The sequence below is a fragment of the Rhinopithecus bieti genome, unplaced genomic scaffold (genome assembly GCF_001698545.2).
Source record: "Rhinopithecus bieti isolate Rb0 unplaced genomic scaffold, ASM169854v2 scaffold_62671, whole genome shotgun sequence".
NCBI classification, from domain to species: Eukaryota; Metazoa; Chordata; class Mammalia; order Primates; family Cercopithecidae; genus Rhinopithecus; species Rhinopithecus bieti.
This window is the reverse complement of record NW_016824251.1, coordinates 92,788-120,240: the sequence shown is the minus strand read 5'-3', so window position 1 is coordinate 120,240 and position 27,453 is coordinate 92,788. Positions and strand designations below refer to the sequence as shown.

The following is a 27,453-nucleotide window of genomic DNA, read 5'->3' as shown; positions in this document are numbered from 1 at the left end:
TTTGAGATGGAGTCTTGCTCTGTCTCCCAGGCTGGAGTGCAGTGGCATGATCTCAACTCACTGCAACCTCCACCTCCTGGGTTCAAGTGATTCTCATGTCTCAGCCTCCCAAGTAGCTGGGATTACAGGCATGCACCACCATGCCCAGCTAATTTTTGTGTTTTTAGTAGAGATGAGGTTTTTCCATGTTGGCCAGGCTGGTCTCAACCTCCTGACCTCAGGTGATCTGCCTGCCTCGGCCTCCCAAAGTGCTCGGATTACAGGCGTGAGCCATCATGCCCACCCAGATAATTACCAAATTCTTTTCAAAGAAAAATACCCTATGTTTTGGGTCAAAATTTATGGCATCTTTCCTCCCATCTTCCTAGAATTCTCCTTAATATGCCATAATAGACTCCTTTTAAAATTTGGATAGATAGTCCCTTCAATGTGGCACTCTAAGCTCATGTTGCTAATAATTACCAAGGAAAAATTTTTCCTGTGTTTGAAAATTAGTCAGAAGTTTCAGATAAATGACCACTTGAATACCTTCCTCTGAAATCCTAAAGTGTACAGCAAAGTAATCAGAAAGGTATTAACCCACAAGGGCAAAAATAATAAGCTATTAGGACAATGGCAGTCTAAAATAGCAACACATTTTTGAAGGATAGCAAAAGAGATGGAATGATAAAACTGATGTCACCTAGTGGACAAAAAGAAAAACTAACAGTCATCAGGTGGGTGATGGTAAGGAGGGAAACTGAGAACTCTGGAAAGGGGCATATACTGGAGACAGAGTATGTATCGAATCCTGAAGTCGACATGAGGATGAAAATGTGAAAATTGTTTCAGTTTATTTAAGGAGGGGCTCAGAGTGCCAGATGCACTCCCTATCTCTGTATGGTCACATGACTACATCTCCTCTACTCTGACGGAAGGAAAATTTGATTCAAAGTCACTAGTAATAGAAGACGGCAGGAGTGAACTGTTGTGTACAAAGTCTATACACTAAATGTGAAAACCTATTACAAATAGTGACAAGCTCAGTCCCAGCTCTAACCTCCCTACACTGAGATATGCTTCCAGAATGCTAGCAACCAAATGTACACCTTACCAGCAAAAAAAAAATTAAAAGGCTGCTCTTTAGAAAAACTGACAGACTAAAGAGACCAAGGAGAAAAGATATGGGGAGATAACCTACATATGGGGAGATTCGGGGGTCCCTAAGGAAACTGATACGTTACCCTATAATCACACCTATCAGTCTACTTGTACCACACAGGTACACAGAGCTTCCAATCAGAACTTAAGAGAAAACAATTAATCAATAAATTGACAAAATGAAATAAAATAAAATATATATAAGGTAGAATGAATAAAACATGGGTGTAAATTAATCTTAGCTTTCTTTTTTTTTTTCAGTTGAGTGGTTTCTTTTGTTCAATATCATATTGGTAAGATTCATTCACACTGTTGTATTTAGTCATGATTTATTCTTTTTCATTACTCTGTAGTATTCTACTATAAAAATAATTTATCCATTGACTGCTGATAGACATCTAGGTTGTTTTCATTTTGGGCTATTACAAATAATAAATTATGAACATTCTTATACATGTTGTGTGGTACATATGTGTGTATGTTTCTGTTGGGTATATACTGAAGACTGAAAATGTCTACAGAGTACAGAGATCTTCAACATTAGAATATTAAACAGAATACTATAGAAAAAGGTATCATCAACAAACAAACCGAAAAAACCTCTTGATAAAGATTTTAATGGTTGAAAAAAGTCAGGCAAATGTTCCAGAAAGTAGAATTGGAAGGCATATATGTGGACAATAGAAAAGAAAAAGTGTGGTGGCTCACACCTGTAATTCCAGCACTTTGGAAGGCTGAGGCAGGCAGATCACTTGAGGTCGAGACCAGCCTGGCCAACATGGTGAAACCATGTTTCTATTGAAAATACAAAAATTAGTCGGGTATGGTGGTAGGCACCTGTAATCCCAGCTATTCAGGAGGCTGAGGCAGAAGAATCACTTGAACCTGGGAGGCAGAGGTTGCAGTGAACTGAGATCCCACCACTGCACTCAAACCTAACAACAGAGTGAGACTCCATCTCAAAAAAAAAAGAAAAAGTAAGAAATTTAGAGAGGCCTAGGAGGACTAATATCTGACTAATGTGATTTGTAGAGAAAACAGTGAGGAGGAAAAGTATCAAAGTAATATAACATTACATAAGATTTCCATAGAACTTAAAGACATGCTGTTGCCAATTTAAAAAGCCCAAGTATCCAGCACGTATCAAAAAAGACCTACATTATATTACTGTAAAATATCAGAACATCAGAGATAAAGAAAAGACCCTATAAACTTTCAGAGAAAAAAAAAAAGTGGAAAACAGGAGGTAACATAAGATTTAGGAGTTAAATGGCATTGAATAAATTCTCCAAATGATTTCCAATTTAGAATCTCGTTCCCATCTATCAGTCAAGAAGAATGAAGGCTAGAATAAAACATTTTCATGAATATACGAGCTCCAAAATATATGTCCTATCCATCCTTTATCAGAAACCTACTGGGTTGTGATTCATCAAAACAAGGAGTGTATCAAGAAATAGAAAGCCACAGGATCAAGAAAACTGGGGATCAAACACTGGAGAGAAGAGAAGATCTGTAAGACAACAGTTAAAGAAAATCTCAAGATGACAGATATTTAGCAAGCCTGGAAAAGATCCAGTTCAGATCTCAAAAGGACACAGGACTCTAAAGAATATGCCTTCAAAAAAATAAGTGAAACAACTTTCACTCATTCACTTTTTGCTTAAGGAAAGTGATTGATGGCATGGTTATAGCTATATTACCAAGTCCAAAGCTTCATCATGAGCTTAGTTAATTATCTCAAACTGCAATTTAGTACATGATAGTGGTTCCAATAACTTTTCCCCCTTTTTGGATTTTCCATATTTTTGTTCAAAGAAAGCACAACTCAGTGTTGCAGCAGTCATATCATAAACCCTACATGGGTAATGGTCAAATCTGTCTTGTTCATTGCCTTATCATCAGAAACTAGCACAGTTCCTTACATTTAGAAGAGGCTTAAAAAATACTGATAAATTTTAAAATTCTGCTAAGCTCATCCTCTCCAGTTTTGCACTCTTTTATCTTCTCCTTGGGTGTTCTTACCTCTTATTTTACTTTTTCAGTAACCATGCTTTGGACAATTCTTGTGAGAGAAAGAGAGTTCTACTTATTTCTTCATAAGGCTTCACATTCTCCATGTACTTCTCCAGTACTGGTTTCCAGATATTTTAAGTTACAAAGAAAAGGAAGGATGGAAGGGAAGCTGGAGTACAACCTATTTTACACACCTCAAAATTATATCTGACCTCTTTGGAGATTATTCCAATACTGCCACTATGTAAATTCCAATGGAGAAAATGAAAACACAACATTTAAGTTGTTTTAAAAGTGAAAATAACAAGCTATGATTATAATCATGTAAAGATATTTATGCAGCATGCAGAAGGACAAAAAAATTAGCATAGTATAAAGTTTTCTTTTTATATGTGTCTGATATATTTAATTTCTTATAAAAATTTAAAAAATTAAATTTTAAATCACTTTAGCAAGAAAATTTAATTAGAATATCAAGAAGAAATTATATATGAAAATATATCCACATTTTGAAGTGTATGATGATGTACGTCATCATGACGTGTACGTCAAAATACCCCAAATTAAAAGAAAATAAACACAACAAAAAAAGTGTTTGCTTCCCAAGTTTCAATTTTTAATTTGAAAACAGAAGGGGAGATGAAATATTTGAAAAGACTTTAGAAACATTAGAAGTAGGAAGGAACTCAAAAGTCAAGTACTACCTTAAAAGCAAATGCACAGATCTATATTAATTCTAATAAAAATAAGAGCATACCATGCATTCACTGGTTTGGGGGCCTTTGAAGGAGTAGATAAAACTGTTTCCATGCTATTCATTCCTGAATTGTTTTCCTTGGTAGTCAATGCAATCATTTTTCGTTGCTTCTGAGAAAGTTTAACTCCATGAGAAACTGTTTTGCTAGAAATTAAATTAAAACAATTAGTTTCAGTGGTTTCTTCTGACAAAGTTTAATTCCATGAGAAATGATTTTGCTAGAAATTAAATCAATTAACATTAATTTCTGCTTAATAAAGGTTACTGGTAATAATAATGTTTTCTATTTATTTGATGTTATTTTGCCATTATTGGATCAAAATGCTCACAAGTTTCAACAATGAAAATATCAGTTTATACTAACAATGATCAAGTAATAGCTACATATGAGCCCTCCAACATATTACAAACTTCAAGAACTTGCATCACAAGCCTTAACTCTTTGGCTTTTGTAGCCAATAGTCCACAATGATCATTTTAGAGTCAAGTTTCTGGGATGCAATATTGTATTCTACAAGAGCTGGACTATTAACTCAACTCTTATCTTCAGCACATATTTAAGAAATAATATTATGGAGGCTAAATTGCCCAGAAAAGGATGTATAATTAACTATAACATCAAATGCAGAAAAATAATAGGAAAGATGCAATAAGTCTATCCAATTCTTAGGGCAGAAATATAACATGAAATGATCTTTTATAATTTTTTTAACCAACCCTAAATGTGACTTTGGTGTAGCTCCACATTTTTGTCTACTTTCTTCTATTTCCATGATGGTTCTGAGATCCACAACAGGAGGGCTGACTGGACTAAAAGACATAAAAGGTTACTTTGCAAGGCATTCATTTACCTATAAAGCCCAACGCCTAACTTCACTGAAACCATAAGTGAAATGTGAGATTAATAGTCAGAGTATAATTTAGAATTATCAGCTGTGAGCCAGCTTCAAAAAGGATATTTTGAGTAAAAGCTACTTTTATATACACACATATAAATATTAACTAATATATATCCAAAGTCATAATGTTAAGTGATATAGTACATATACAAATAACAACTACTATGTATCCAAAGTCCTAATGTTGTGATATAACTGAAATTCCTATATTAAAAAAAAACATTTTCTAAAAAAGCCAAGCAATAGAAAGATTCTTAACTAAATTAGGCAGAAAAACTCACCAAAGTTCTAATTAAATTCTTACCTTTAGGTTGAATGAAGCTTGAAAATTATACTCTTTCCTTTCTATTTTTAACAAACAAAACTCATTCTACTGTTTAATATTAACAAAACAAACATTTAATAGAAAAACTTGGGGATACTAAACAATACTGGAGACCCACCAGGGGGAGTTATACCATAATAAGGAAAAAATTCTATGATCATTAGAAATAGATGATTTCTGGCCAGGTGTGGTGGCTCACACCTGTAATCCCAGTACTTTGGGAGGCCAAGGCGGGTGGATCACCTGAGGTCAGGAGTTCGAGACCAGCCTGGCCAACATGGTAGAACCCCATCACTACTAAAAATATAAACATTAGTCAGGGGTGGTGGCAGGTGCATGTAATCCCAGCTACTTGGGAGGCTGAGGCAGGGGAATCGCTTGAACTTGGGAGGCAGAGGTTGCAGTGAGCTGAGATCATACCACTGCACTACAGCCTAGGCAATGAGGGCGAAACTCTGCCTCAAAAGAAAAAAAGGTGATTTTTGACCTAAATGAAATCTACACTACAGATAAAAATAAGTCAGCCAGGTGCAGTGGCTCACGCCTGAATTCCCAGCACTTTGGGAGGCCGAGGTGGGCAGATCACGAGATCAGGAGTTCGAGACCAGTCTGGCCAACATGGTGAACCCCCATCTCTACTAAAAATACAAAAATTGGCCGGGCACGGTGGCACACGCCTGTAGTCCCAGCTACTCGGGAGGTTGAGGTAGGAGAATCATTTGAACCCAGGAGGTGGAGGTTGCAGTGAGCTGAGATCATGCCACCGCACTCTAGCCTGGGCAACAGAGCAAGACTCTGTCTCAAAAAAAAAAGTCATATTATTTCATATTAAAGGGGAACCTGTTTCCTGTACTTTTTTTCTTTCATCAAAAACAAATTCTACTTATTATTTACACTAGGCAATACTTCAGAATGAATGTAGAAATGTTTGTGTATATGTTAATATTGAGAACGTTTATTGCCTATTGTTAAGCATTTTGTCAATGAGCATAGTACTGAAACAGCCTAATCTATCTTGTGGACCAAGCTATTTTTAAAACATGTTTAACAAAATATCCTAACATTAGCAATCAGAAGATGCTGCCAGATGTTCCCACATATTAAATATGCACAAATTTGTGTACTTAAGCAAAAAAAAAGAAACTAATTTCTGAACTAAACTTTAAACCATGAAGCATATAAAATGGAACATCATAATCTTTGTTCCAACTCTGCAAAATATAGCCTATTTCAAAATAATTAAATAGTCCAGATGATAAGATAATCCATAAGTCAATTAACAGTTTTAGACTTTATCAACCATTGTAGGCATATAAACATGAAGCACAAGCTCAATTAACATTTTGAAAGAATACTACATTCTAATTACACCTGCACCTTCATTTGACTTTTTTTTTTTTTTTGAGATGGAGTCTGCTCTGTTACCCAGGTTGGAGTGCAGTGGCACGATCTGGATTCACTGTAAACTCTGCCTCTCAGGTTCAAACAATTCTCCCACCTTAGCCTCCCAAGTAGCTCAGATTACAAGTGTGTATCACCACATCTGGCCAATTTTTTTGTATTTTAGTAGAGATGGGGTTTCACCATGTTGCCCAGGCTGGTGTCAAACTCCTGAGCTCAGGGAATCTGCCCACCTCGGCCTCCCAAAGTGCTAGGATTACAGGCATGAGCCACCGGGCCCAGCCTTCATTTGATTTTTCTAAATAAAAGAAAAATATATATACAATATAGGCAAGTTAAAAGGATAGTATAACATTAAATTAATATCCTCTGAAAATTAACTGAATAGTTACACATTTTGTGAAATTTTAAATACCCCTTCACATACTCTAAGAGATAAAGTCTATGATTGACAAAATGGTCTTCCTGTGTGGCATTTTTAACCAATATATATATTATCTAAGAAATAACTGCTGATATTAAGTTTCTCTCTATATATGTAAAACATAGTATTTGCTACTATTCACTGATGATAATACAAAGGCAACTAAATTTTGCCTGGGGTTGGTGGTGGGGGGGAAGCCTATTATAGTTGGTTAGCAATTTGTAGGCATTTAGGCAATTTTCTGTACATTAGAAATTTATATTAATATTTCTTAAATGTTCATCACTAAAAATTTAAATTGCATTAAAAATGAATGATATTTCTCAAACTAATAGTTACAGAATAAAATAAAAATCCTACCTGAAGGAACCAGCAACCCAACTGGCAGAGTTGGTAGTATCAATTCTGTTACTGGGAATGGGCTGTGGAGCAGATATTTTAAGTATTGGTGACTTTTCCCACGGTTTTAAATCTTCCCTAGAATACACAGGAGATGCACCATTAACATACGGTTTGACTTTCGCCTGGGGAGAGAAAAAAAAAAATAAAAGAAGTTAGTGAGCACCTAGAACAGTAACTAACACATAGCTGGTACTTAATAAATATTAGTTACATTATAATGAAGAGTAAAATCTTATGACAATAAGCCATCTAGTATTTTCAAATCATGTTCTTCTACAGTTTTGTGCCTTAGCCAACTCTCAAATCACATTATTGACTATAACCGAATTATTATGAGCTTTGAGAATAATTTTTAGGAGAACTAGTTTGCATATTAAATCTCTACACAAATAGTAAACATGTAATAGTTGTACAAATAAGACATGAAGCAGTAATTTTAAAATTAATATCCATGGCTTGAGTATGAAACAAAATGAAAGTTTTGTATAAATGTCATATAACTCACTCTGATGTAAAGTACTGTGAATAAAATTAAAGTCAAATAATACTGACACCTTGAAAGGAACCCTAAAACTACTGTTACTGTAATACGTCAAGGAAGTTATTAAAATGGTATGTCTACTTCCAGGATAGATTCTTCTGTTACTGCAGATCACTCACAATATGCCCTGAGCCTTCCTTTAAACCTCAGTTGTCTTACAGAACAACCTTAGTGTGAATATAAATTGCCCCCAAACTTCTATTCTACATTTAAAAAAAATCAATCCTGCCGGGGCGCGGTTCCTCACACCTGTAATGCCAGCACTCTAGGAGGCTGAGGTGGGTGGATTGCTTGAGTCCAAGAGTTCGAGACGAGCCTGAGCAACATGGCAAAACTCCATCTCTATCAAAAATACAAAAAAATTAGCTGGACGTGATGGCGCGCACCTATAATCCCAGCTACTCTGGAGGCTTAGGTGGGAGAATCACCTAGGCCCAGGAAAACAAAGCTGCAGTGAGCTGATACTATACCACTGCACTACAGCCTGGGCAACCAGAGTGAGAGACCCTGTCCCAAAAAAAAAAAAAAAAAATCAAATCAATCCTTGAGGCCTAAAAGACTCTAAGAAGAAAGGGTTAACTTCTGTTGTCTCATGAATTCCTAGGAATTCCGATCTGTTTTGTGGATGTGTAAGGGTTACGGAAAAGTGACTCTATCTCTATTCAGTTACACATTTTTCTCTAATAGGTTAACAACTATGGAATCAAATTTTAAGGAGTGTCTAAGAAATGCCCTCCCCAGAGTTGATCACACGCTAGGAATCCTGCAGCTTAATGTGCTAGATTAGGAGAAGAACTCAATCATTTCCAAATTGTTTTGCTCCAGTTAATACCTTGGAGGAAAGAGACTGCAAAATTTGAAAGCAGGCTTATTTTCGAAATCATTTGCCTTGACAATTTTTAACTGATGTTAACTGACATTTCACAAGATAAATTTCAATAATTTAGCTATGAATATATTTTTTCAATATGTCTATACAGTATTACATTTTACATCAACATATTTTCATTGCATAAAGATTAGAAATAACACCATAAAGGGCTTAAAACTGCCATTAAAATCTCTAAAACTAGAAATCTTATGCAAATTTAAGAAAACTAACACTATATTGTGTGATTCTTATATACCAACCTGGAGACTGTTTTAAAATTAGGGCAAAAATAAGGAAATATTAAAGACAAACTATCTATAAACCTAAAATCTGAAGGTAAGGAGTCAGTGCTTCAAAAAACAAACCTCAATCTTATCTGAATGAAATCCTGTAGTGAAATCAGGGGACTGTAAATCTCTAGGACTACCCACTCCTGCATAGCTTCCTTCAGAGTCTGATGTCAATAGTTCTGGAAGAGATTCCACAGAATTGGTCTTACCAGACTTTAACAATCCTAAAACATGAAATTAAAAAAAAAATTTAAACACATATGCATTAAACATATATGCATTACATTCAGTGAATCAGACAGCTAAAAACTTTCATTTATCCAGACTTAATAACATTCAAATTATATTTATGGTATAAAAATCTTAATAATTTAAGTTAACTGGAGAAAGAAATCAGTCTAAGTGGAAAACTGAAATGGAAGAGATTATAAAACAATAGTTTTATTCATTACAATCACACACCAACTGTGTAATGAACCTGAAGAAGACAGTTCTTTGGATCTGCTTTAAAAAGTGATTGAAAATATTTTTGTCCGCCTAAGAGACAAAGGAGAAAGGGAAAATAATTAAAGTCCAGACCTCTTTTCCTTTTCTCATCTGTCTCTTGGTACAGTGGTCTCTGCACCTAAGCGAGGAGGGTAGCTTCATTCTATATGGGAGGAAACCTGTGGCCTTTTTGCCTCTCACTTAGCCAGCTGACTGACCCAATAGCAGAGGCTCCCACAGAAGACGACTGTGGCCTGTTTGAAGTGTGTTCTTCCCTGAAATCTCTGGTGATTGAGCTCACTTGAAGCAAGAGGGTTGTTATGAAATGTATGTATCATTTCTTCTCTTAGGCAAGCTAAATGCCTGGCCTCATCCCACACCTGGTATCCAGGTTCAAACTTTTGCTTAGATTCACATGTTCATTTCCACACATTTCAAATTTATTAGAATCTAAATGAAGCAGCAAAATAAGCTATAAAATAAAGATGTTATCTAAGTTGTAACTAAAAGTTGTATAACTGATTTAAAACCTACTGTCTCTTATACATTGTTCTCTTTAAAGTAAATCACCTTAACAAGCTAAGTGTTCCTTTCATTGTTATCACTGCAATTTGGAAAGAATATTTAAACATTTTTTTCCACATAATCTTTTTGAATTTTTTTTTTTTTTTTGAGACAGAGTCTCACTCTATTGCCCAGGCTGGAGTGCAGTGGTGTGATCTCAGCTCACTGCAATCTCTGCCTCCAGGTTTAAGTAATTCTCCTGCCTCAGCCTCCCAAGTAGCTAGGATTACAGGCACGCACCACCAGACCTGGCTAATTTTTTTTGTATTTTTACTAGAGATGGGGTTTCACCATATTGGCCAGGCTGGTCTGGAACTCCTGACTTTGTGGTCCGCCTGCCTTGGCCTCCCAAAGTGCTGGGATTACAGGTGGGAGCCACCACGTCTTGCCTCTTTTTGAATATTTTTAAGGCTGGCAAATTTTCATCGAAGAGAATACATCTAATATTAGAACACTTTCAAAAGTCAGTTAGAAATAAATCCAGAAAAAAGAGGACAATTAATGTGGCCAACAATTACTTCTGGTCAAAAACAGTTTCGCCGAATGTCGTTTTTCTAACTTTAAGATCGACACAAACATTAAGCTATTACGCAACCGTCTTTGATGAAATTGGCATCATACTCAAATTTTCTTCCTTAACAGATTTTTTTGGCCTCCAATCAAATTTGACCTTTTAGTTATCTTTGACTACAGATATCCTGGTCACAGAAAGAACAGTACACCAGGAAAATATGGACCTGGAATCAAGAGAACAAATTTTATTTCTTTTGGTTACTACTTCACATCACTTATGTTTTTTGAGCTTGTTTCCTTAGGTTTAAAGTAAGGGACATAAATTATTTTATTTGACATTATTCATAATGTCACTTCTAGCTCTGAAATTCTAAGATTCTAACACAAATGGTAACAATAACATTATTTAAAACAAAGTAAATATCTGCTTTTCCCTAAGTCATTTAGGTGACTGGCAAATCATTACTTTCAAGACTGTCTATCCATTATTCATCCTTCCATCAATCCACCCCTGCCTCCTTCTAAACACTAACGATAATTCATACAACACAGAGAACACAAAATCACAGAGGTTTAAATTTAGAAACGTCCTAAGATATAGCTTTCCCATTTACTAGGTCTCCTGATTCCTATTTTCAGTGCTTCATAAATAAATTTTAGGCATATTAACTATCCTTTTTATATATTTATGTTATCTAAAACTATTCTTGACATTCCTTTGAGCTTTAGTGAACATATCAAGCACTTAATCTAAAGCATCTCAGTAAGCATAAAAAAAAAATCCTTCTTCTTTGCCCTGCCTAACAGCTTTTTTTCCCAAAGGAACACAAAACAATGTACTCTTCTATTTTTCAAAGTTGTTTATATACAGCTGATTGACTATGAAGTACTGTTAATAGAAACTGTACTAGGTTATGTCTTAGTGCTATAGACAAGAGTAACCTACCATTTCTGAAAGCCATACTGTAGTCTCATTATTTTATAGTCACACTTCATGTTTTATCTGAAGAAACTACTAAAATGTATATAGTTTAATCTAGATCAGATGAATCTGAAATGTGAGACAATCTATAACACAACTGGACTGACCTTTTGGAAAACAGAAAACAAAAAACAAAAAAGTACAGGGGTACTATACTAAAGAGACACTAATAAGCAAAGACAATATGAACCTTGATAGAATACTATTTTTTTTGTTGTTAATGTTAAAAAAAAAAAAAAAAAAGACTATAAAAACATTTGTCAACAATTAGGAAAATGTGGATATGGAGTGTAATACTAATTACACTAATTGACTAATTAATGTCAATTGTCTTAGGTATGATAATGGTATCGTGGTTGTGTATAAGAGTATTACCATCTTAAAAGATTCATATTCAAGTATTTACAGGAAAAGGATCATGTCTACAACTTATTCCAAGTGGAATAATTTTTTTTAAGTCTCTGTATTGTGTGTGTGTGTGTGTATATATATAACATATGGAGGAAAGAGCAGACAGTAAGCGACAAAGAGTCTGCAAGAAAATGCAAATGTAATGGAAAGTTAACAATAAATCTGAATAAAATGTACATAGGTGTTTGTGGTATTTTTCTTTCATCTTTTCAGTAAGTTAAATATTCTCAAAATAAAAAACTGGGGAAAATATTTTAGAAAACTACATAACCTGACCTTTACTTTCAAACAGGCTCACATAATGCCTAAATATATTTTATATTCTGCTACCAGATTATAACCTCCTTAAGCATACGAATGGCATCTTACTTGGAGTACTGACACATTTAAATTGAATCAACATGATAATAGTTATCTCTGTCATGTTTTGCCAACCTCTAAACCCCTATGCTACTGGAAAGAGTGGTCTTTCTAAAGACAAATCTCATCCAGTCACATCCTGTTTTAAATCATCGACGGCCACCCATAGCTTTTAGACTAAAACACAAACTCCTTAGTTTGGCATATAAGAGTCTCCAAAATCTGATCCTATCCAACCTATCTCCTATACTGAACTATATGCACAAGAAATGTGCAACTCTTTCTCTCGCTACTAAGCTTGGGAACACATTGCCCCCTTTGCTTAACATATCTATCTGCCTCCTTTTCTTAGATAACTTCATTCTTCAAGACCCAGCTTAGCACTGCTTTCCTCTAAGAGGACTTCCCTGATCTCAGATTAGTTTGGGTACCTCTTTTTGTGCTCCCAGAGCAAACTTCAACTGGAGTACTTATAATAAACTATCACTTTTGGTACCTCCATAAGGACTGTTTATTTCAGTAGCCTCAGCAGATGACATATATGAATAGAGACATACAAGATTAGAACTGGAAATACATGCTCACTTTCCACGAACCTGTAGATGATGGACTCTGAATAATATCTGAAAGGTTATAACCTCCAGAACTATCTGAACGTTTACGTGGCTTCTTTTTAGCTTTAGTTTTGCCTTCTTGAACATAGTTTCCCTAGGAAAAGCAAACATACTTTCAGCAGAGTTTAGGGATGTAACTAAGATAAATGCACTTATTTAACCCAACATGTTTAACCTGAAGGTTACTTTTTAAAATATTTATATTTTAAATTTGTTAGACCTACAGATATTAAGTATGTATTTACTTTGTATTATACCAAAGTTAAGAATGAACATAAATGCGTATTTCTTATGTCAGAATTTCTCAATTTCGTCTTCCAATACCAACACAAAAGTATTACATGTCCAAGATGAGAGTGAAGGGACACAATAGAGAAAAGAAAGAAGAAAAGGAGGAAAAGAAAAAAAAAAAAACAAGGAAACAGAGCTTACGAATGATTTTGTTCCATATTTATTTCTTCTTTCAAGAAGATATCTCCGTCTTCTACTTCCAAATAGCTAATATCTGGTCCATCTTGATATGGTGTAATGACTCTTCTATCCATTGCTGGAATCTGCAGAATTGAAGATATCACTTTTCAAATACAAAATCTGTGAAGTTGTTTTTGTTTTTGTTTTCTGTGCAGACGGGGCTCTTGTCATGTTGGCCAGGCTGGTTTGGAACACCTGGGCCCAAGCGAACCTCCCGTCTTGGCCTTCCAAAATGCTGAGATTACAGGCATAAGCCACCACACCCAGCCTAAAGATGTTTTTTAAATTATGTAAGATATTCCATTTTTTATATTTGGTGACATTGAGTAGAACAGCCTTAAATGCTCAATAACTTCTGAAATTTACAAGAGTGGGTTAAATTTTGATTCAACTGAATAAAAACTTTATTCCATAAACCTGCCAAAGAAAGAAACTTTAGAAAAAGCTCCACTTTATTATTAAACATAGAGTAATCCACTTCTTAAGGATCATATGAATTCATCTTTTTGCACTGTCTTGACCTTTGGTAAATAACAAAAGACTCACTCTGAAGCTTTCAGTAACTTTCATTTATAAATAAATTAATATTAACTTTATTATTAAATATCTTGAATTTTGATTATCATATTTATCTGTGAGAGCTGTAAAGGAATCCTATAGCCTCAGTTTTAAAAGATCTTAATGTACTTGAAGTCATTAGGAAACTATTCCATTGATAAGTCTGATCTAATATACTGCTTTAAGCTGGTAATATTATAGCCACGAAAATCTTAAAACATAAACCTTACCATTTTCCGGTAAAACTCAGAAAGATCCTTCAAAACACCATCACTTAAAACATCAAGAGACCTAAGATACAGGATACAAAATTCTATCTTAAGATTCAAGTTACTTGATAACTGTCAAGATGTTCACATATGTAGATATTTCATATTGCCAGATAAGTAACAAAGCTATTTTTTAAGCATCATATATAGCAGTTGCTACAAACTTGGAAATAGATGTGGTTATATATTACGTATTTCAAATAAACAGAAAAGCAAACATATTACACAAATATCTTGAATAAAACTCAAGCAATTTTTTTTTTGGGGGGGGGGGACAGAGTCTCACTCTGTCATCCAGGCTGGAGTGCAGTGGTGCAATCTCAGCTCACTGCAACTGCTGCCTCCTGGGTTCAAGTGATTCTCCTGCCTCAGCCTCCCAAGTGGCTGAGACTACCAGGCACACACCACCATGCCTGGCTAATGTTTGTATTTTTATTAGAGATAGGGTTTTCACCATCTTGGCCACGCCAGTCTTGAACTCCTGACCTCAGGTGATCCACCTGCCTCAGCCTCCCAAAGTGCTGGGATTACAAGCATAAGCCACCACACGCAGCCTCAAGCAACTATTATAAACAAATGTACAGAGAATCTTCTCTACTTCAGAAGGTTTTCATAAAAATCAAATAAATGACTCTATGTAATGCTTTTAGAACACTGTCTAGCATACAGTTAACAGTCATTACTATTAAAGTAAAATATAAAACAAACTACACAATGAAGCTTTAAAATAAAACTGACATCAGGAACTCTAATCTCAAATTTCTATGTTCTCCTGTTCTCGCCAATGATTTTATAGCAAGTAAAATACTCTGACTTTATATTTTTTAAAAGTATAAATTTATTTCATTTTAAAAGGTCACTGTTAAAACTTTCAAAAGTTTTCAAGAGCTCTCTAATTCTAAAATGTACATAACTTCTAAATCATCAGCATTTATCAAATTCTTTCCATCCAGGTAAACATCACTGTTCACATTTAAATCACTAATAATATCTGCTATCATATATAAATATCTCCTTTTGCAACAATCATACAACACATGTACCTTACTTACCTTGCTTCAAGTAAAGCTGCCATATTCAATCCTATAAACTGCAAACAAGACAGTTTCAACTGTTTTGCATTATACATTGCTGCAAATTCCAGTAGCATAGCAGCATTCTTCAGGGTAACTACAAAGAAAGAAAAGATTTGCAAAATTAGATAAAAGGCACATTACCACAGCAAAATAAAATACATTTATGTCTAAAGCTCTAAGATTTGAACATTTAGAATAAAGAAAAAAAATTATTGCCAAAAATAAGTCAATTCTGGGGCAAATATGTAATTCTTCCATCCCAATATGCCAAAATAATTTCAAAAGATTGGCTATGAGGAAAAATAAGCTCACACACAAGAATATTCTAAGCAAAACAAAATACAGAAGGGGCATAGTGCCACCCAAAAGCAAACACATAAGAACTGACAATCTTCCACCTAACATTTTCTGAGTATTTTTAAAAAGTTTTCATTAATGAACAACTTTCCTTTTCACTTACATAGCAGTTATTCCCTCTTCCATAAAACTAAAACGATATAAAACTAAGAAAAACTAATGAAATAATTCTATAAAATATATTAACATTGAGTTATCTATCAGAATTTATGTGGGTATATTTATATATATATGAAGTATATAAATATATATGTATTTTGAAAATATGTACATCACAATCATACCATATTTTCATGCCAGTGAAAATCTGATATACTGTGCAAAAGATTCTGGATTTAGTTACAATCCTAGTAACATTATATATAAAGTACCCATTTTCCTAGAGACTCTCCCAGAATATTCTACCTACATAACAGGTAACTTTCAGCTTCCTGTTCCCTCCACTATTTTTCTTAATGACTCTATCAGTACCAGCCAATGGGGGAACACAGCTGTTTTCTACATCTGGTTTCTTGCATTTCTTTTTCTTTCTCCCCTGTAATTCTATCAAAAGTTGCAACTGCTGCAGTCAATAACGGTCTCTGTCTCACTCCTGACTAACCTACATTTTCAACTAATGATGAACACAGAAATGGAAGAAATGATAAAGTCAGATCATATAAAAACTTCTTTAGAGTTGTTCACTTGGGAACAAGTATCCACATATTCCTAATCATCAGAGACCAAAGGAAGTGGTAGCCTCCTTTTCCTAGGATCTAGAACCATCAAGGAATTAATAAAGGCAACTGTGCAGCCAGAACCATGAAAGAACCCTGAGGAAGACCATGAAAGGCAACTGTACAAGTGTAAAATATCACTTATATGTACGTCTTATACCTGTTGTATGCCGTGTCCTTCATTTTAAAATATTTTTCTTTTGTTGCTTAAAAGATCAGGGCTGTTGCTCTCTATTTAATAACAAAGGAGTAGATAGTCCATAGAGCTCAAGAAAAGTGAGAACTAAAATGCCAAAGCCAAGACAAACTCCTAGCAAGTATGAACTAGAAAAAAATTGCCAGGAATTCCCTTCACACTTCCTGAAGTAGCAATGAAGCAGAACAGATATAAGATTAGAAAGCCAGAAAGGCTGTCATGTGGAAGCTAAGGAAAGTTAATCTTTACTCTAGAGTAAGCAATTATAAATATGTAAATGGGGGAAGACATAACTGCTTCCTTAAAGAAACAGAAGTAGACAGGAGAAAGAGCACTTAAAACACTACTGTGACACTACACAGAAGGAACAGATAACAGTGACCTCAACTGCATAGTGACAGTAAGAACCCAAAGGTAGGCGAAATGTGACCAACACAGTTAAGAGGAATAAGTTTTGACAGCTGAATGAATTTGAGTGTCAGGACCAAAATACAAAGAAAAACTAATTTTGGATTTCAAAGTAGCATGTTCAGGAGGACAGCCATGAAATTAACTAAAATAATGAAGAGAGTAAGAAAGAAGAGTTCGAGAAAAAAAGAGATGTGCTTTGTTCAGATATATAATGGGAAAGTTAAATTTTAAAAAATCGTTGCAAATAGTAGAAAATGGGTAGCTAAAAACACCTAAAGCCAAGATCAGGGCAAGAGTAGGAAAATTTCACTTTCGAACTCTCACCCTGGAAATCAGCAAATAAATTTGACACCATCTTTATTCTTCAAGGTTTTATGACATTTCAATAAAAATATTACATTTCAATTCTAAGTTGTATATACTTTCACATATTTCTACAATAAAAGTTCACTTACAAATGATGGCATGTAGTAATTTACATATTTTGGCAAGTTTTCATGGTACCAAAAAAATGGTCTATTTTACCATACATGGAATCATAAAGTCAATAAAGTACAGTAATCCTTGATGAACCTGAAAACATACTAATACTCAAATTCAAAATTACTCACGTTTTTCAGTTAACGCTACTTCACAAATCTCTTTCAACCGGGTTATGAGAAGTTGATCAGCCACCACAAGAACACTACAAATAAAATCTACATTTTGAGATTCTAAAAAAAGAAAGAAAACAAGCATCACTCTTTCTTTGCATACATTATATCTAGAAAAAAAAATTTGAAGTAATGAGGACACTAGAAAAGAAATTTAAGATTATTTCCTAAATGTTGAAAGGGCAACTATAATAAAAAGTAAATACATCAAAATATATTTCTACTTTTTAGGTAGAAAGCTGATAAAATTACACCAAAATGTCTTGGTCTCACACTAGGACCACAAAATGGCCAACTTAAGTTGATCATTTCAGTCTAGAAGGCTACTAGAATGCCTGACTTGTTTATAATCTCACATGTTGTTAGAAAAACACTTCTCAAACTAATACAAAGAGGGAAAAGTCAAATCTCAGCATCACACTTAATATATATAGGGTGGGGAAATAATGCTCTTATGCTTTTTTAAAACAAAATTTATCATCTAAGAGTGCTTTTTTGTAACTATAGGAGTTCCTTAATTTAAAACAACTTTGTTGGGCCAGATGCAGTGGCTCATGCCTGTAAACTCAGCACTACGGGAGGTGGAGGCAGACGGACCACTTAAGACCAGGAGTTTGAGACCAGCCTGGCCAACACGGTGAACACATCTCTACTAACAATACAAATATTAGCTAGGTGTGGTGGCACATGCCTGTAGTCCCAGTTACTGGGGAGGCTGAGGCATGAGAATTGCTTGAATATGGGAGGCAGAGGTTGCAATGAGCCGAGATCACACCACTGCACTCCAGCCTGGGCAACACAGTGAGACTCAATCTCAAAAAAATAAAAAAAAAAACAACTTTCTTGGTCCTAAGTACTACTAATGGCTTTTTACCCCTGAGCCACTGCCAAAATAACAACATAAATTGAAAGAAAAAAATAACAACAACAGAGAAAGAGAAGAAAGGGGAAAAAAAGACTAAGAAGAAAAAAATCTGAAATAGAAAAGAGCTTTAAAATACGAGGCAAAGATGAAGTCACTAGGAATGACAGACTAAGAACTTCTAATTCTTTCCTCTAAAAATAAAAAACAGTAAGACAACTGTGGAAAATTGTCATAATCAACTTTTTCAGAATTCTGAAATCAGCCAAAAGCTTATAATAATCTAGGAAGTGTTTACTTAAGAAAAGCAATTGAATCTTGTTAAGAACAGTGGGATCTGGGACACTACAGCCTTTCCTATTCAGATCTTCCTCTCCCCTCCTCCACAGCAGTACTGAAAACCAACAGCTCCATTATCATAGCGAATCACATTGACAGCCTAGTAGCCACAGAAGAAGACAGAACAGTTGTAGAGCAATAGTATCCTTATTTGACCTGTCTGCTAGTTCCCGGAAAATCCCACTAGAATGCTTATCTTTATTTGACCTGACTCAAAGCTTGCCCAGTGACAACAGCCTTTTATCTGGGGGCAAACAATTAGCAGTAAGTAAAGATATAGAATTAGTGATCAAAAACCTTCTACAAAGAAGACTCCAAGACCAGATGGCTTAATTGGTTAATCTGACTGAATATTTAAAGATGAATAATACAATTGATGCATTATTACAAGATAAATTAATACAATTCTCCACAAACTCTTCAAAAAGTAGAAGATGAAGAACACTTTCCAACTTAGACAAGGAGGCCAATATTATGCTGATACTAAAAACAGACAGGGACATCACAGGAAAACTAAACCAATATCCCTTACAATTAAAGATGTGAAAATCCTCAAAAAATGCTATGAAACTAAATCCAGTAACATATAAAAAGGAATTATATAATATGACCTAGCAGAATAAATCCAAAATGAAAGGATGATTCAACATATGAAAATCAATCAATATAATACACAAAATAAAGTATAATAAACACATGACCATCTTAAGAAACAGAAAACATTTGACAAAATCCCACATCCTTTCATGATAAAACACTCAATAAACCAGGAATAGAAATAATCTTCCTCAACCTGATAAATGGCAACTACAAAAAACCCACAAGTAAAAAGGCTGGATGCTTTTTCCTAAGATCAGAAACAAGAAAAGGATGACCACTGTTGCCACTTCTATTCAACAGAGTACTAGAGATTCATCTAATCAGGGCAATTAAGCAAGAAAAAGAAATAAAGCACACCCAAATTGGAAAGGCATACGTAAAACCATCTCCATTTGCAGATGACATGATCTTGCATATAGAAAATCCTAAGGAATCCACTAAAAAAACTACTAGAATTAGTGAACAAGTTCAGCAAGGTTGCAGGATATAAGATCAACATACAAAAATCGATTGTAATTCTAAATACCAGCAAAGGACAACCCAAAAATAAAATTTAAAAAAAGTTCCATTTAAAATAGCATTAAAATTCTTAATAATTTTAACTAAGAAAGAGCAAGATTTGTACACTGAAAACTACATAAATCATTAAAAGAAATTAAAGACTTAAATAAATAGACTTAAATAAATGGAAAGACAGCTAGTGTTAATGGATTATAAGACTTAAATATTAAAATGGCAATAATCCCCAAGCTGATCTACAAATTGAATGTGATTCGTATTAAAATCCCAGCTGCCTTTATTGCAGAAATTGGCAAACTAATCCTAAAATTCACATGAAAATTCAAGAAACCCAAAATAGCCAATACAATCTTGAAATAGCAGAACATAGTAAGAAAACATACATTACCCAATTTCACAACTTACAACAGAGCAATGGTAATCAAGATAGTGCTATACTGGCATAAACAAAGTTCACTGAAATAGAATTGAAGAGTACAGAAATAAAACTTTAAATTTATTGTCAGCTGATTTTTGACAAAGATGCTAAAACAATTCAATGGGAAAACAAATGTATTTTCAACAAATGGTACTGAAAAATAGGACATACAGATGTAAAAGAATAAACTTGGACCCATACCTCACAACAAATGCAAAAATTAACTTAATAAGAATGGTGGTTACTAGAGGTCAGGGGATTAGGGTAATGGGGAGATACTGGTCAAAGAGTACAAAATTACAGTTATAAGATGAATGAATAGGATGTAGAGACCTCATATACAGCATGGTGACTACACTGATATTAATGTACTGCATACTTGAGATTTGCTGAAAGACTAGATCTCAAGTACTCTTGCCACAAAAAAAAAAGTAACTATGTGAGGTGATGGATATGCTAATTAGCTTGATTGTGGTAATTATCTCTCTCTATATAAACATAGATATTATATATATATATCTCAAAGCATCATGTTATACACTGTGACTATACATAATTTTACTTGTTAATTATACCTTAATAAGACGGGGGGGGGGGGGTGTTAATCAAAAGGGCAAACTCTTAGAAAAAACAAAACATATAGGGTAATCATCATGACCTTGGATTTGACAATGAATTTCTAGATATGACACCAAAAACATGAGTAACAAGTCAACATAGATAATTTGGGTATCATCAACTGCCTGTAATCCCAGCACTTTGGGAGGCTGAGGCAGGAGGATCACTTGAGCCAGGAGTTCCAGATCAGCCTGGGCAATATAGGGAGGCTCTGTCTCTACAAAAACTGTTTACAAATTAACCAGCATGGTGGTGCACAGCTGTAGTCCCAGTTACTTGGGAGGCTGAGGTGGGAAGGATCACTTGAGCTCAGGAGGCCAATGCTGCAGTGAGCCATGACCATGCCACTGCACTCCAGCTTGGCCAACAGAGTAAGACCCTGTCTCAAAATAAAATAAAATTAAAGTTTTGTGTTTTAAAGGATACTTTATCAAGGAAATGAAAACAATTCAGAGGAGAAAAAACATTTGCAAATCATATATCCCATAAGGGACTAATATCCAGAATATACAAAGAACTCTTGCAACGTCTTAAAAAAACAAATAATTGAGAAAAAAAGTGTTCAAAGGATGTGAGTATGTATCCAAAGAAGACATGCGAATGACCAAAAAGCATATGAAAAGATGTTCAACATCACCAGTCATTACTGAAATATAAATTAAAAAAACCACAATGTTGTATAACTTCACACCCATTAGGATGGCTATAATAAAAAAGGTTGATATTAGTAAGTGTTGGCAAGGATGTGGAGAAACTGGAACCCTCACAATGTCAGTGGTAAAGTTAAATGGTACAGCTAGCCACTGTGCAGTTTGGCAGTTCCTAAAAAATTAAACATATGACCCAGCATTTCCGCTTCTAGGTATATGCCCAAGAGAAATGAAAACATAGGCCCACACAAAAACTTAGGCATGAGTGCTCACAGCAGCATGATTCCTAATAGACAAGAGGTAAAAACAACCACAACATCCATCAACTGAAGAATAAATGTGTTATATCCACATAATAAATATTACTTGGCAATAAAAAAGAACGAAGTGTTGGTACCTGCTACAACACAGAAAAAAATTTAAAACACCGTACTTAAGTAAAATGAGTTAAATACGAAAGGCCGCATGTTGTTTGATTATATTTATATGAAATGTCCAGAATAGGCAAATCCATAGAGACAGAAAACATAATAGGCGTTTTCTAGGGACTGGGGATGAGGGAGAGTGGAAAGTGTCTGCTAATGGGTACAAGGTATCTTTCTGGGGTGATGAAAATGTTCTAGAATTATACAGTGATGATAGTTGCACAAATCTGTAAACATACTAAAAACTACTTATTGTATTCTTTAAAAGTATAAGTTTTACCATGCAAATAATTTCTCGATTTTAAAAGAAATGAAAGAAGTAGAGAAAACATACCATGTCTCAGTTATCTTATTCTTAAGTATACAAATCTTCAGAAATCTTGTCCTCAGTTAAACTCTATCTCCTTTACAAGACTACCCAGATTTCCTAGGCAGACTCAGAGGCCAGCTTCTTAAAATGTACCAGCTTTTAGAGAATTACTCTGTTGGATTACATTTGTTTTCTATATGCTTGTCTTCTCCACTAGATTGAGTTTCTTGAATATAGGAAAAAGGTCTATTCACTTTTTTATAATCCCCAATATACAGCTGGAGTTAAACAAACTAATGGAATATGACAGAACATCCAGTACCACTCCAATGACTAAACATACCTTGTAACTGAAAGTTAGTGTTTTGCCTAACAAAGTATATAAATGACCTCTCTTCATAAATTTTGGTACAATTTTTAATCTGTTTCTTTCAAGATGTGTAACCACAAAGGGGAAAAACAAGTAAGAAAGAACTTACGTAAGTATTTGTCAAAACTATCCCTGTTGTCAATTCATTCATCTCCATCATAGAAGTAGTTGGAAACTGAACTGCTAAATCTAATTTCAACCATTACATACAATTCCCTTTTTTTTTTTTAATGAAACGCTTCACAAATTTGCATGTCATCCTTGTACAGGGGCCATGTAATCTCTGTATCATTCCAGTTTTAGTATACTTGCTGCCGAAGTGATCACTAATTCTCAAAGAGTTCATTTTCACATGGGTATTGAAAACCTTCTTTTTCTGCTCCTTTACTATTAGCAATCATTCCTATTGCTTATTCTAAATTAAGCCTTTATTGGCCAGGCATAGTGGCTCACGCTATAATCCTAGCACTTTGGAAGACTGAGGTGGAATAATCCCTTGAGCCTAGGAGTTTGAGACCAGCCTGGGCAACATAACAAGACCCTGGTCTCCACAAATAATAAAAAATAAATTAAATATTTTAAAAATAAAATAAATTATGCCTTTATTGATGGCTTTTGTTCATTAGAAATTAAGATTCATGTTGATTTTACCATTATTGCATTATATCTGAAGTATCTACAATGTCCTAACTCTTATTAATACCTTTTATCACCACAGCTTCATCAGTATAGAGGTAGTCCAAAATAACTTTTAATATATCAGAATGTATTGGCATTTCCAGAGCTGCACAACTGGAAGCCTAAATAAAATAAGACAAAATAAAGTAAAATAATTCATTGTAAACAATAAAATATTACATTCTAATTTGGGTTATTGGTACAAAACACTCTGAACAGGAAATCACATCAAATGCGAAAGAACATAAAATTTACAAAACACATGGCTAAAATAATATTAAATTTAATTTTAAAACACAACATGAAAAAGGAACAAAAAATTCAGAAAACAAGAAACACAGTGGTGTTCCTAGTACATTTCTAAATAATAATGGGGAAATTTTTATTTAAGTAGCTTCTTGGCAATAATTTTGAATTCTAAGAGTTGCTATTTTCCAGCAGCCTCAAGCATAAATACAGTTTAATATAAATGAAAAACTGAACTAAAATATCGAGTTCTGATTTTGAATTTCTTTACTACATAATTTCCACAAAATATAAAGAAACATAGTTACCAACCTAGGTGCATTTTACTTAAATCTTACCTCAATCCATGAGCTACTCAGCATACTATGAAAATATTCTAAGAGGAAAAAAAAAGTTCAATGCAATAAGAATAGTGAAACAATAATAGAGCAAATAAATTAGCAGCTTTAAAAAGTACACCTACCAAGTCTAGCACAAAGAACACATTTATGACAAGGAAATTCCTTTCCATCCACTGATTTCATGGTCACGTCACACAGAAATGAACTGGAAGAAAATGTTTAATTGAAGCAAGTGCAATTTCTTTACATATTTAATGAAAAAGATTATAGGATTTGGCTTAACTTTCGATTTTCTCTTAAAGGTGGCAGAGAATAAATAACTTGCAGGAATACATACAATAAAATACTTCTTATTCTTCCACCTTAGGGAAAATAAGGGCCTTAAAGACAGTATTTGAAAAGGGAGTCAAATACAAATATTCAAAAAGTATTTTTCTGATTTTCCTTTTTTTCTAATTTCAGACAAACTGTTAATAATACTAAGTGATATCATATTTAAGTATCTGTAATTCACTTATTTGTAGTAGCTAATCTGGGCCAACCACAGTTGAAACAACTCCACAGTTTATCCTTCTCCAAAACCTTTCCACTTACACAGAAAGTATGAATAGCTAAAAGCAAAACTTTTTTTCTTTGAGACGGAGTCTTGTTCTGCCACCCAGGCTGGAGTGCAATGGCGCAATCTTAGCTCACTGCAACCTCCGCCTCCCAAGTCCAAGCGACTCTCCTGCCTCAGCCTCCCGAGTAGCAGGGATCACAGGCACTCGCCACTATGCCTGGCTAATTTTTGTACTTTCTTAGTAGAGACAGGGTTTCACCATGTTAATCAGGCTGGTCTCAAACTCTTGACCTCAGGTGATCCTCCCGCCTCGGCCCCATCAAAGAGCTGAGATTACAGGCGTGAGCGACCACACCAGGCCCTAAAAATAAAACTTTTTAACAATATATTTAGAATAGTATATTTATTATTAAACATTTTTATACTAAAGGAAATAATCATAATGATGAAGAGATATAATTAATTTGGTTTCGGGGCTCACAACATTTCCTAACTATAACAAGGCACAAAATTCAGGCAAGAAAAAATAAAAATTAAAAGTTCCTCTCTCTATTAGAGGAGAGTCATCGGAAAGAAAAAGCTCCTTTGATGTCTTCAGCAGTTAATATTTTATCAATTTTCTTCAACAGCTCCCCAACATTTCCAGAAATGCAGAATATTAGAAAAGGTAAGAGGGTATCTACCTATACATTTTGCTTCATATGTGGGTAAGCAGAGATCTGCTTCCACACTTAAGTGCCAAAATCTAGAGATGAAATGTTAATCTTCCTTTCCTTACCATTTTTTCTGACTTAGCTTCAGTTTATCACCAGTTTTCTTGGCAATAACATTAATTTTTTCATTTTCAAATCTGACTCCATCTAACCTATCAAGGAAAGATAAAAATTAACAACTGATATATATAATTCCCTTACAAAAATAAACATACAACAAAAAATCCAACAAATTAGCTAACACCTAAATATAATACTATATCCTAAAGTATCTCAACGAACCCCTACTCTGAGATAAAGAAGTATCATACTTTTCCTTCCATTTTAGTTAGAATTCAAAATAGATTAAATATTACTGACAAAAGACAATCAAAGCCATAGCACAAAGTTTTTCTTTTTTTTTTTTTGAAATGAAGTCTCACTGTGTCACCCAGGCTGGAGTGCGGTGGTGTGATCTCAGCTCACTGCAACCTCCACCTCCCAGGTTCACGTGAATCTCCTCCCTCAGCCTCCCCAGTAACTGGGACCACAGGCATTCACCACCATGCGGGGCTAATTTTTGTAATTTTTTGTAGAGACAGGGTTTTGCCATGTCAGCCAGGCTGGTCTCAAACTCCTGACCTCAGGTGATCTGCCCACCTCAGCCTCCCAAAGTGCTGGGATTACAGGCGTGAGCCACCGCACCTGGCCCCTTCATTACTTCTAAACAGAAAACATGATACACCCCCCTCCTCTGTTTCCACCCTACAACTAAGGTTTAACTGCCACAAGCAACATAAATACCTTAAAAAAAGAGAGAATTTCAAATAATCTGATTCATAATATGATACTATGGTGTTAGGCAATTTAAATATGACAAAACCATACCAACAATATGAGGTAAATATTATCTTTCCCATTTCTTATATTGAGAAACTGAGGTAAAAGAAAGAAAATTGTCCCAGCCAGGAATAATAAAGCTAAGAGACATGTATGTCTAACTTGAAAGACCTTTCCAGCATACCACACTGCCTGCCACTCCAGATCCCTGTTACATACACAAACCAGAGTTCAAACTCACCAACAGCTTTCCCATCCATTAATGTAATCCAACCAAACCAGAGTTCAAACCCAACAACAGCTTTCCCATCCATTAATGTAATCCAAGAAGTCCCAGAGATAGCTCTGCCAGCAAATGCAGGAAAGACACATCCACGTACCTCCCTCAAAAAAGGAGGGGTAAGGAGAAAGGGAGAGAGAGGAAGGGAGGGGAAAGAGAGGAGAAGGGGATGGAACAAGTGAGAGGTGACTGCGGGGGGGGAAAGAAAAGAAAAGCAAGGAAAAAAGGGTGGGAAATTTTTTAAAGGAGGACTGAATGACGTACAGGAACAGATATAAAGGAGAAATCATACCTACTACTCAAATTACTGAAGCCAAATTTCTTTGCAACAGTTTGCAACATTCTTACAGGATCATCTCCCCTAATATTTTTTCCTTTTTTACAAGATTTAGGTTTGCTCTTCTGCCTTTCACTAACTGTTTGAGCTTCATTACTTTTGTAAACTTCAAATGCAGACTTCTGGTTATCATCTTCATGGAAATTCACTTCATTCAAATGAGAATACAGAGTTCCCTGATATTCTTCTGGGTTTTTGTTTAAGTGTATTCTTGGTTTGAAGCCATGAGTTAAAAAGTCACAAGTATCTGTGTATATAAATTGTAAAAGGTATTCAAACATGTCAGGATGAACCTTCTCTACCACAAAGAGATGGCACCCTGCAGAATCTTCATCTTTCCGGTAAATATCTGTAAATTCTGAAGTATTACCATCTGAAAGAAACAATTTCTGAAAAAAATCAGAACACACTGCCAAAACATATTTGTGTGCAGGGAAGAGTCTATTGCCAACTTGAAATGTCACATCATGAATGCTGTCCATTTCATCTGTTTCCCTCAACAGTTTGCCAAACTCTTCAAAAAAGGATGATGAGGACACAGCTGGAATTTCATAAAGGCTAGAAACAAGATAAAAACAAATTATGCTTAAAAAAAAAATGAAGGAAATCCTTTTCCATACCTAGCCAATTTTCCTTTAAAATGCAATTTTTTAAACAGTATTTAGA

The 27,453-nt window shown here is 34.7% G+C and overlaps 1 protein-coding gene across 1 annotated transcript in view; it reads right to left on the bottom strand.

Moving 5' to 3' along the window:
• The window catches only part of IBTK (inhibitor of Bruton tyrosine kinase), an 83,523-nt gene that overhangs the window by 17,762 nt on the left and 38,308 nt on the right, over positions 1-27,453 (bottom strand). The window contains 15 exon segments of the mRNA XM_017862208.1: positions 3,914-4,057; positions 4,631-4,723; positions 7,323-7,486; positions 9,142-9,290; positions 12,979-13,071; positions 13,074-13,090; positions 13,429-13,550; positions 14,256-14,316; positions 15,347-15,464; positions 17,662-17,763; positions 23,518-23,614; positions 24,077-24,114; positions 24,202-24,284; positions 25,417-25,503; positions 26,743-27,345. Coding sequence (XP_017717697.1) covers positions 3,914-4,057; positions 4,631-4,723; positions 7,323-7,486; positions 9,142-9,290; positions 12,979-13,071; positions 13,074-13,090; positions 13,429-13,550; positions 14,256-14,316; positions 15,347-15,464; positions 17,662-17,763; positions 23,518-23,614; positions 24,077-24,114; positions 24,202-24,284; positions 25,417-25,503; positions 26,743-27,345 — 1,971 coding nt within the window.